At 35.5% G+C, this 12,614-nt stretch overlaps 1 protein-coding gene across 1 annotated transcript in view; it reads right to left on the bottom strand.

Annotated features, from left to right (window-relative positions):
* Positions 1 to 479: 479 nt before the first annotated feature.
* Positions 480 to 12,614, bottom strand: part of LOC140156930 (armadillo repeat-containing protein 2-like) — a 31,631-nt gene continuing 19,496 nt past the window's right edge. Inside the window, exons 9-18 of the mRNA XM_072179973.1 lie at positions 12,182 to 12,284; positions 11,185 to 11,354; positions 9,792 to 9,991; positions 8,583 to 8,823; positions 7,299 to 7,473; positions 5,638 to 5,760; positions 4,272 to 4,385; positions 3,268 to 3,400; positions 2,278 to 2,438; positions 480 to 1,823 (exon numbers count right to left, since the gene is read on the bottom strand). Of these exons, the coding sequence (XP_072036074.1) occupies positions 1,657 to 1,823; positions 2,278 to 2,438; positions 3,268 to 3,400; positions 4,272 to 4,385; positions 5,638 to 5,760; positions 7,299 to 7,473; positions 8,583 to 8,823; positions 9,792 to 9,991; positions 11,185 to 11,354; positions 12,182 to 12,284 (1,587 nt within the window). The 3' untranslated portion in view covers positions 480 to 1,656. The remainder of the gene's footprint in view (positions 1,824 to 2,277; positions 2,439 to 3,267; positions 3,401 to 4,271; positions 4,386 to 5,637; positions 5,761 to 7,298; positions 7,474 to 8,582; positions 8,824 to 9,791; positions 9,992 to 11,184; positions 11,355 to 12,181; positions 12,285 to 12,614) is intronic.

The raw sequence follows: 12,614 nt of genomic DNA, 5'->3' as shown, positions 1-12,614 counted from the left end.
AAATATAAAAGAATAAAAATTCCTTATTTTTATCATCAATTAAGGATAAAATTTCGAAGTTTTGTCTGCGTCCAAATGCATGTGACATGGACGCAAAATACTTGATTAGCCATGTGAATTTAAGCGTCCAAATTATATATATGGAAAGAAATAAAGATTAAAGAATGAAGGTCCCAGTAAATGTGTCATCTGTTAATTCTGTTTGCCACCCATTGTGACTAACTGCCAATTGTATTGTTATTCTTAAGTGGATTTTCCAAGAAGGTGAGACCTTTCTCTTTTCCAATATAGATAAGAGCGGAGAGCCTAAGATGGTATCCAGTGTTTGATTTTTGTCTATTTTTTAAAGCATAAAGTAATCTGTGAGAAGACAAGAAAATACAAAAAATGATAAAAATGGTGAAAAAAAATGCTACTCAAAATTTTGGAATGCTACTCAAATCTGAGAGTGAGTAGCAATTTTTGCTACACAAAAAAATAGATGAAAATCGAACACTGCAAAAGTATCCCCATTTGTACATCAAGGCATACACAAGTGGTTCCTTTTGACTACTACCTAGTTCCTGGCAGGGATTTATTTGTAAGAGATACGAAAATTCCTAATGTATACTACATCCTTCAACATTATTTCAAAATGGGCAAAATGATCAAGTCACAAGCTCCATTTCATCACCTTTCAAACATGAGGGTTAAGTGTTTCTGATGTCTTGGTTATCATTAATATTGCACTCTCTAAGATGCATCTGACAATTCTGGAAATAAATCCTTTTCCAGTCACAAATGGACTACACACCTGTCTCTGCCCCTTTGTGAAACCGTGTAAATGAACTCTTATATGTGACCCCTCGGCACAACTGAGCCCTGAAGTCGCCAATCATCATTTTTGAGATATTCAACCAAAATATTCTGCTTGAAATTAGCTTTAAAATGATGTATATCATGTCTATAGTACTTGACATTTAAGTAGTGAAAAATCAATAAAACAGTCAATAAATCCTTTGTTTTATTTGTTAAGTTCGATGGAGCATATCTGAATAGTAGCACTGGCGATATCCGGGCTCAGTTGTGCTGAGGGGTCACATATGGCTATTCATTCTATCACTGAAGCTTGTTATTGGTATTTTGTTGATCTAACAAGGTTACTGAATTCATTTCTTTGATGGGAACAAGTACTGCTGTGAATTGATTTGGCTTAGTTTGTCTATAACATCGATGAATACAAAAGGTCAGTAATGATAACTTTAACATGGTTTTTGCAAGGAATTGAAAGATAAGCAAGATTAAGGAAATGAAATGTTCATTAGTGCACAAATGATTATCACAAGGAAAGAGAGTGGGGCATGCAATGACACTTCACTGAATCAGCCAGTAAAATGATTCATCAACTGATTCCTATCACGGGGCAAATCTCTTCATCCATTCTATAAGGTCTGTTCAAGAATCGATTCTCACTTTCATGTTGCAGATGTACCATTGCCAGGCAATTCATGATGGAAGCCCCAAGTTGCAACACAACCCTCCTGAATTAGGCAAATTACCTGGATCACTCAGCCAGTCTGGGAATATTTAAAAACCCGAGCACTAGGCATGCATATCAGATAACTTGACCTGTTGAGCGAGGGTCGTAAGTTACACCGTACATGGTTGAAGCACCCTCTAGCTCTCATCCCCAATAGGTACCAACGCCGACTGACATCGCTCCACTCTTTGCAGCAACTGAGAAGCAACAGGACAAAATTCAGAGTGCCAATATGACCTCATGAAGTCCTGAGTTTCTTCATCCCAGTCGGCATTCTCTGGAGTATCCAAGGCTGTTTCTTCATCTAAAACAGTAAGATGGAGAGAAAAAATCTTTGTTTTATCAAATAAACTAAATTCTTATGGTGCGTGACTGAATTTTGTTATAGTCAAAGAACTTCATCAGTGCAAGATAAAATATTATGCAAAAAAAAAAGTATAAAGTATTTTTTACAAAGTGCAAAAAGTTCACCGCCACTGAAATACTGTGTGGATTCCATAGTTCATTGCCCATGCATAATACCCACAATGCACACTGTTTCGAAATTATTGTGATTGATTGCCAAAGGGTTTATTGTAAATATGCTGTAGTGAAACAATTGTATTCAATGCTAGCCAGATCAAATCTTGAAAGGTCTACAATCCTTGCAGAATGACTGCATTAGCCAACTACCTACAGCAGGAACTATATCTAAAATGAATTTCAATCTCTTATGTAAATGCCTTCCAAAGGGTAAGAAATACGAGCCATACTCTTACCAAGAAGATCTACCAGTAGATCTATCAGATCAGCAGTCTCCTGTTCACCAAAGGTTTCCACAGAACTCTCTATCTTCTCACTGTAATTCCATAATGTCATACACACCATACCTGCAAGCTGCCAGTCACTACGCCCAAAATCACGCATTACTTCTATTAACCTAAAGACAAGAAATTAGTCAAATTAAAACACAAGTAATACAAGTCATGAATATCCAGGGTTTCAATCTTTAGTTTTGTTATTTTGTAACATGTGTGGCACGATCAAGGGAAATGATTCTATTCAATTCCAAGTTGTTGCTTTTACCTAATATTGGAACTGCCTGCCAATATTGGAACATTCCTATTGTTTGCGCGTACTGCTATGGGGTGCACGTATTTCCGCACTTCGTCTACGCATACACTGCGATACATGCCCACACCTCTACAAGCGTGTTATGCGTTATCAACACTAATGATGATGTGGGGTCATCTACAGCCTGATAGATGACACCCAAAATCTTGCGATTGTCCAATCAGATGTGTCTAAGAACTAGACTAATCCCATTGACTACCAAGTTATCGGCAATTTATCAATTGCTGAAATCGGTATGAAACAAAAGAATTTTTTTCCAATAACTAAAAAAAATATCAATATTGGCAACATTGACTCACTCCCCTTGTTTGCATCACATAGTAAGTCACAAAATCATTTGCCTTTTGATAAAACCAATGAAGTTTTATTTATATTACAGGTACAAGAAATACAAGTTTGATTTAGACGGAGTTTAAATTATTACAAGTAGGAACTTATAGTGAATATTTGAGATATCGTCTGCACATAGTGGTTCTGAGCATAACTTGTTTGCTAACCTCCAAGTAGTGTATTCCAGGCATTTATTCTGTAAATATCATGTTGTTCAAAGGAATCTAAATTTGCAGCTTTAATAGGTTCACAAAGTCAAAGTTTCAGTCCTATGCTCACAATCCATCTTCACATTACCCACTTACTTTTGTATACCCCCTTCCTGCTTAAGCAGTGGTCTCCTATGTTCATCTGCTGTAAGATTAATGAGTACACCGCATGATGTGTAGACTATCTCACGACTACCAGCATCCAGTAATGTCATCATCATCTCATCAACTATAGAATAATAATAAAAAGAATAACAAGTTTAGAATCTTGGCACTGATCCTGTTAGCTGGATTTCAAAGTTGCTTGTCCATCTGTCTCATAACCAGTATTTTTCACAAATAGGCATTACCATATTGCACACACTCTTATCAGTGTGCATCAATTTACCCAATGATCCGCATTCGACCAGTTGCAGTGGTTAAAACTTGAATTTAAAGTTTTCCTGTTATTTTGACAATATTTTTTTATCTGTTGCAAGTACCTTCAGGTGTGATTCTAATTGTCAACGAGCAAGTTATAATTGAGGTCGGTTCAATACCATCGCACTTTTACAGTATAGTATCGGACAACTTTCAGATCTTGAGGTTTGATACAGGTTCATTAATGCTGTCAAAGAGAGACATTTTCTGCTTTTACAATCTTAAAGAAACATAATTTCACTCTACATTTCACATGGTTAAATATGATGGGTCAACAAGCACAAAGAACACAAAAACATGTATTTTATGAGAATATTTTGTTCAATTTCAGTATAGATGTCCAATCACACCACCCTCAATTATCAGACCCTGTAGGCAAATTTCATAGTGATATTATCTGCTTCCCTTCCTCTATTATACTAATATTCTTCATATCATACTGTATACAGGGTGTATCAAAATGATTAGTAATGGCATCCAGTGATTATGGACAAGACTGCCACATCAAAATGCAACATAGGAGCTACCTTATTTTATAGATGAATGTTATAAAAGGTCATAAGTCCTGTGCATTTCAAGAGGGTGCAATGCTGCATATTGAAAAAGCAGGCTTGTCAATAAACACCAAAACCTGATGGGTACCAATAATTTTAAAACAACCTGTAGAGTGATTTGCTTACCTTTCTTATTAGTGATATAATCTCTAACTTCAATAGCACGTGATAAATTACCAAACACCCTGGATGCTTCAATCATTCCAGCCATATTGTCTGTCATCAGTAATTTTAATAGTACTGCAACAAAACAAATTAACATAGAAATATTGTATGATGCACGAAAATTCTAATAGAGAGGCGTGGTCAGATTTTTTATGTTCTGTTTTCTATCTTAAAGCCTACCATTGAGCCAATGTTTCCAAATTTTGTGTTGTATTGCTCCAGTAGTAACAATTCCCAATAGGATAATACATACACTTCCGTTGTGGTTACCACAATTCACCACGTTTTTGTTCACAATATTTAAACAAAAAATATCTCAGGCGTTAGATTTCTTCTGATACCAAAATCATAGTTTTGATGAAGATCTGTTTTGATGAAGGCTGTCGATCGGGTCAAGGACCTTTAATAACATTGTCTTACAAGTTCACAAATACATTAACTTCCTGGATATCGTAGAAAGCAAATGAAAGAGATTTTTAATCTGTTGAGAGTGCTAAATTCCAAGATAAAACTAAAGACTCTAATATCATTCAATCTCCCTGCCAACACCTTGTTGTCTGTATCCACAGACCAAATAGGACAAAGCAACATGACAAACCCTACTCTGAAAAATATATATAATGATCCTTCTAAATCCATTCACGACATATAATCAACATTACAACAGTCCAATCATTTTAAGTACTTTTTTGACACATTGTTTTATGTCCACATACGCAATGTCAATTTTACAATCATTTTAATATATGGTTAGGTTAGGCTCTTCTGGTAGCTAATGAGTATTTTGAAATGTTTTTCTTTCACAATTAACATTCAAAATCTAACACCACAAAATATGAAGAGGTATCTTTGACAATTTTCTCAGAAACCGCATTTCTTTACCAGATGGTACACACCGACATCGCCTGACTAATAATTACTTGGTACAGCAGAGATACTAAAATAAATACCCGGGATCAATACATGTGAATGTGCCATGCACGATTTTGATATTCAGGCGAAAATCTTTGGATACCGGGGTAGAAAATGATGAATATCTCCGTAAATGATTTCGTCTGAAGAATCCAGATCTGGTTCCTTGCACTTGAATATACGTGTTGAACATATATGATAGTCGTTAGCTAGCTCACGCACAGAGAAATCAATTACCCGGCTATTGTGAATAGCCTTAGTCATGTCCCTCGGCTAATTATGCGTCTCAAAGGTCGGAACAAAATGGCCATGGGTGGCTGTGGATTCAACCTACCATGGCGATTTCTGCCATGAAGATATCGGGGCGATGACACTGTGTGGTATGTGATGTGGAGTATGAATTCTTTTTACTTACATCTAGATATATCCATCTGCCTTTCTGTAATAGCACTGCCTGGTATGTTGTAATAAGACAGGTTATTGATGGTGATCACAGCATTCAATACTAACTCCTCACTTATATTGATATCTTTATAATCTGTAACAAGAATACATCAATGTATAACATGCTATTACCAAAGAAAAACTCATTCGCAATGATAGCAGCAGCAAAAGAAAACTTTACAGCACCATAGGTCAAGCATGCTATCCTCATGATATGATATGATTTTATTAACATGTACAACATCGCGGGCCAAACGCTGAATCGAATGATACAAGAAACACAACAAATATTATGAAAGAAACAAAATACACATTAAAGGCAAAATATCATATCAAGTTTGATGTCAGTTTGTCATCAGAAACAAAGTAGAGTAGATAAAATGACATTATTAAAGGACATTTTGAAGCATATCAAATGAGCTCTTAGAATTCATTTACAAACATAGAATATACGCAGCACAAAATATCATCAAGATATATATCACTGTGCCAAGTTTCAGGTCAATCCATTATTACACTCTAATCATCACAGAGCATTTAAATCGTCTGTATTCCATAGTGGCGTATAGTGGGGCGCCGAATAAACAACTTTTCGAGAAAATCGGGTTTGAAGAAATGCCAATTTAAAATCGAGTTGTGTAAATCAGACATTCATTTTATTTTGTAAATGATGTGAAATTTCTGTAGTAAACTAAATAGATTTTATTGTTATATATTTTTCAAAAGAAATAAATACATACTATTGCTGGCAAACTGAAAATAAAACTATACGTCACTATGGAAAACAAACAAAACGCAATACCCTAACCTAACGTTAACCGTACGCACCTCGGTCGCCGTGTAATCCCTATGGCGTTACTTTTCGTCGTTTGTATTCCATAGTGGCGTATAGGTCCGATACTTGTACGCCACTATGACATACGATGTTTTTCATTTTTGCCGATATTTCATAATTATAAAATGTGTATAAAAAAGTGGCGTATGAATCGATCGCCACTATGGAATACAAAAATGTCACTTTGTAACTATACATACATTTAATTAATTAATTACTAATTAATTAGCTAATTATGACTGATGAGACTTAGAAAAATGAAAGAGAACATCATTAAAAACATATGTGCCAATTTTCAAAAAAATGACCAAAAATCACTATAAACCACTATGGAATACAGCCGACGATTTTATGATCTGTGAATATCTGCATAGTCCTGTGCAACATTTTATTGCAGGAATAATAATAATCATTGATCATCCTGGGTTAAACAAGAATACTTTTTAAGTAATGACCATTATGGAAAAAGTATCTAACATAAATATATGTACACATAAATTTGCTTTGCTACTGCATAGTAACAGTTACTCACTGCTCATTATAAAAGTGACAATAAATCAACCACAAATGATTACACTACTTGGCTCTAGGTCAAGGACTCTCCAAATCCATGAAAATAAAAAAAAGTCAAATCTCATTAAAAAAACATTCAAAATGTCAAAAAATACATTTGGAACCAAAATATGTAAAGTATTCTTCGCTGCCCTATAATAAAACAAAACTAATATAAGATAATCTTTATAATAACTGTCTGCCGTTTTTAGCATCTATTTCACTTACCTAAAATTTGGCATCACCGAGATCTACACATGTTTCATTAGCTGCTATCAGTGGTCCTATATCTTGGTTGATAGATAGGTTAGCTATAATCCGTATCAATTTAATCAGAACATCTTCTGTCTTGTTGATACTAGGACTATTCTCTCCTGAGGAACTCCTTGAATTTGATTCCTGCGGTGTCTCCCGTAACCCCTATATACAAAAGAAGTGCCAAGATATCAAGTTATTATAGGTACCATATTTCACAAGGCTATTCACTGTCGTAGTGCACGTTAGTAACCATTGGTTACTGGTTCAAGCCTGGGCTCATACACCTATTCCGAATTATGATACACCATATGCTTTGTGTTGTGATCATTTCGAACAGTGGTTCGTAAAAAAGAATGTGTGAGCCTGTTGACCTGGCAACAGTCATATTCTAACGTGCACTACGCCAGAAATTGAAGGCAATTTCAACTTCTCTTAACAAATGCAACAAAAAGGTCATAATTGATCAATTTTAGTACTGTATTTTACCTAATTAGTGCCCCCAGGTGCTTCAGTAAGTCGTCTGAAAGTGACAATTAATAACAACCATATTTTGAAAGTCTAACTGGACATTTTTGATACAAAATTTTGCAGTTCAAGGAAACAGAAATAATACATAGAACAAAATGTCACAGCAATTACAACTCTCAATATGATTCTTATCAGTGATTCATCTAGCTTTTTTAAAACATTTTTATACTTAAAGTATATGTGACATGATCAAGGGGAATGAGTCACATGTCGGCAATTTTCAATTTGAAGCTTTTTACGTCATTTTCTTGCAGTTTACGAATACTTCATTTTGATGCAAACCCCATCAGAATTGGACTGAAAACAATATAAAACAAAAAAAATTGAACACTGTTTTTGCCAATATCTTAAAAAACAATATATGTGACATCCGACTCATTCCCCTTGATCATGTCACATATTAAAAGGGGATGATTAAACAGATGTAAGTTAGAAAAGTTCACATGGGGCGCTACTTAGGGGAGCGTTTAGTAATTCACTTTGTTATCTTCCTGACAAGAAATATAGACCCTATCAAATACTACGTCACTCATACTTATTTAAATAAAATTCTGTCCACCAAGAAGCCTTCACAGGGCATTTCTCATGATAATACAATAATAAAAGGTGATAGGTATAATGAATGGTTGTGGAATTGAACTCGAGACCTGTCCCTCTACAGAGGTGTAAAACACAGACCAACAAGAATCAAGTATACAATACAAAATTACACTTGAACAAGTAAAAACAATCTGTTATCTTACCTTTAAATCTTTGGCAAAGTAACCCCTAAACACAGACACCAAGATGTCCATAGCATTGGGCGCATTAAATAGACAGTATCGACAGTCATCATTCCTGACCGTTAGATTACCCAATATGAAGCACACTCTGACAGTGATGTCACTACGTTCAGGGTACTTGTCTAAGAGGTTCAGTAAACACTGGAAACAGGTGGCCTCATCCACTAGGGCACTACAACAGTCTTGACTTAATGTCAGCTTACTGAAATATAAACAAAGATACAACTCATGAATTTGTAATTTGACAAACAAATATGTGACATGATCAAGGGGAATTAGTCACATGTCGACCCTGGTCAAAAATGAATTTTACATTTATTCCTAAAGAGGACATTCAGAGCTTTCAGAAACTGAAACCCCTATGTTGTGGTGATACGACTTTCCTTTGCGAAGTTACATCAATTTATCAATCACTGAAAACAATGCAAAACAAAAGAATTCGAACACTTTCTTTGCCAATATCTCAAAATCAATATTAGCGACATGCGACTCATTTCCCTTGATCATGTCACATATGTGACACGATCTGGTCCATGGGGCCAAAGGCGGCAAATTTGAAGCCGAGATAAAGGTAAAAATATGGAGTAAAAAACAATAAATTACATAAGAAAATAGACTTCAAAAAAATTCATAACTTTAGAACCAAGTATGCTAGACCTTTGGTGTTTTCAGTAAATGATACCCTATTATATGTATAATGTAATAATTACAGCAACTCAATTTTCAAAAATGCTTCCTTTGGCCCCCATGGACCAGATCATGTCACATATGGCTGTAGGTGTTTCAATTATTGAAATCAATTAAAATGAATTGTTCAAGGGACTCACCATTTTCAAGCATTATTAGCCAATCACATGACTTATTATGATGTGAACTGAGTCCACCTTAGCTGTCTGTTCTGCAGACACTATTTGACTGACCATCCTACGTTTGATCTTTAAAATATTAATCAGTCTTCAGCAACCTCCTAGGGTTCAATCAGTTCTAATGTGTTCTGTGGCCTTCATTCATAAATTTGATCCATTCTGATTTTGATCAAACTTCTTCAACAGCTATAAATATAATTTAGCATTTTATGTCAAATCCATTTATTTTACCCATCTCAGGAGCAAACTGTATATTTCAAAAATAACACATAACTATTACACTCCTCTTGTGGCAAAAACTTACCTAAATAATCTTGATACATTAAGCATAAGTTCTCCTTCAGCTATGTACACATCCATGATATGACATAATTCTGGTATGATACCTCTAGTGAGGAAGTCACCCCTTGTTTCTGGCAAGTCTGCTAGGTTGCGTAGGATCCCTGTTACTTGCACCAGCAGATTCACACCTGTTTTACTTAAACGACCACTCTTCTTTTGTTGCTGTAGTGGAAATAGAGGAAGAAGATGACAAGAGTTAATGATATACTCATAAGTGAGAACAATCCACTCCCTATAAAAAACATGCGAGCCAAAGGCGAGCACCTCGCCAAATTTCCGGCATTGCGGGGGTGCATGGGGGGGGTAGTGCACGGGGGCCTGTCCGGGGAATAGGCTGCAGGGTATCATCCCCTCCAAAAAAAGTTTTTTTTATGACAAATTATCATCATCCATTTCCGGAAATGTAAAAAAAATCAAAAGTCAAAAAATTCCGGAACTTTTTTTGGCTACATTTCCGTAATTCCGGGATTACGCCTCTGATAAGGACTTGTTTATGCTTTCATATCACCCTGACTATATTTGTTGCAACAACTTGCTCTTGTTGCAACAACTTGCTCTTTGGTTGAATTTGCATGGTACTGAAATTGAAATGCTTTGCTGGTGATGGTTTCCTGGGTGGACTATATGTCTCTATTCGCCAGTGAATTGGTTACGTAACCCCTTGGTAACTGGATCACGCACCTTTTGGAATTGCTAGTACATGCCATAGACTTTGTGTTGCGATCATTTCGATCGTGGTGCACAATTCAAAAGCGTGATCCAGTTGACATTGTGATAATCGGATTACACATAACACTTCACTGGCGAATTGATGACTAGTGACAAATTCTTGATGTCACTGTTAAGACCCATATGGCATATTACCATACTTGCAGGCCAGCAGTCAGGATTTTTGCAGGCTGCTGAATTTCCAAAATGTGGAAGCTTTTTACTACCAGTTTGCCCAAATATGATTATGCTTATTTAACTGAATTAAAAATGGACTTTGAAGAGCTATTTTGAACAGTTTAACATGAAAAAGTAGTCCCTCTGACACTGTTTCTTTCTAATTAGGAGCTTCTTGGGTACATTTATAAAACATTTCACCCTGAAAAGTAAACCTCTTTGTCAAAAGGAAGGGGTGTAGGCTTGCATCCCTGTGTTGAACATAGCAATCATTCTTTTGAATAACTCTTAATAACTAACCTTGCATGTGATTAACATGTAACATGCAGTATGGAATAAAACTCCCATATTAGCATTCATTTGAGCCTAAATTAAGTTTGTACGAAATCTACAACAACAGTTACACCAAATTAAAAATTGGCTGGTTTGTTTTCCCCTCCCTGTCCTCCACAGAGTAACAAATCACTTACCTCATTAATACTGGCTAGCAATTTGGCAAGAGCCTGTATAAGAGGTGCCTGGGATAGTCTCTGTGATACGGTTGTATTGCCTGATAAAAACTTGAGAGCACCTAGGCAGTACACAAGAGCTTCCCCTAAATCAGGATACTCCACTCGGCTTAGTAATGAGACTACCAGATCTGCAATGCAATAGAAATAAAAAGCTCAATGAGTATTAAAATAATTATTGCACTATTATGTGTGTGTTATGTCTTTATTGAGGATAGCACTGATCTACTTGATGATGGCCAGTTCAGCAACCTATGAACACCTCCCTTATTTGGACTTCGTTTATCCGGATCTCTCTGTAATATCCATCCAAAAAGATCTTCAATGGAAACATATTTTTTAATGTCACAACATCCTATTGTCATGCTCTGACGCATTGAAAGGACATCTAATTGTTGTCTGTAACCCTGTGTTACATGTAGCCTCAAATATATTCTTTTTTAATAGAATCATCACCCCGTATGAAGTAAATTCTTGTTGTCCCAATTTCAACAATTTTGGATATTCAATACAGAATAGCACATAATTCACTTATCAGGATTGTTCACTTATCGGGATTGTTCACTTATCCTGCCAATGATTAGTCCCATCATGGCCAGATAAACATAATGAAATACATTATGGGCATATCACACATATCAATTTTATTCACATTAATCAACTATTATGTTTGACACTTTTTGAGAGGCACCATGTTGAGCATCTTCATATTGAGGAGTTAGTACAATAGCTGCCCTATTGACATTTGATCATTTCTGCATTCTACATTGTACACATATGACACTTGGCAGCTATTGCAGATAGGCCTTTCATGTCCTAAATCCCTGATATGATGAATATGATAAGGCCTATTTGCAATAGCTGCCCTATAGACAATTTGACCATTTCTGCATTCTACGTTGTACGCATGATATGACACCTGGCAGCTATTGCAGATGGTGTCTTCTTGCACACTTACCTAATATATTGTTTTCTAGGAACAGAGAATCATGCTTTTCTTCTTTGCTGATTTTGAATACTAATTTACACACACTTGTTAAGTTGCCACCACTCACATGCAACTGGAAAAAATAAACAATAATAAAAACTTTTTTTTTCTATCTGTGCATAAAGCATTTCAATATCCTACATGTAATCAAAGTGTTAGTTAATGAAAGAAACATATTAAATAATTAACTTACAGTTAGCACACTTCAAATTACAATCTTAAATTTGACAATGAATCTAACCTTTTGAAATAATACATACCAAGATGCACACAACTTGTTTCACTACACATAGGTGCCCATATCAATCACTTTTAGGGGGAGCTTCTTCACAACAGGAATTTACAAGCATAATAAGCATTAAAACTACAGTGTATCTGAAGTCAAAATCATCATAATCTTAAG

The sequence above is a fragment of the Amphiura filiformis genome, chromosome 7 (genome assembly GCF_039555335.1).
Source record: "Amphiura filiformis chromosome 7, Afil_fr2py, whole genome shotgun sequence".
NCBI lineage: Eukaryota > Metazoa > Echinodermata > Ophiuroidea > Amphilepidida > Amphiuridae > Amphiura > Amphiura filiformis.
Note: the sequence above shows the minus strand (reverse complement) of the source record. Positions and strands in the feature narration are given on the sequence as shown.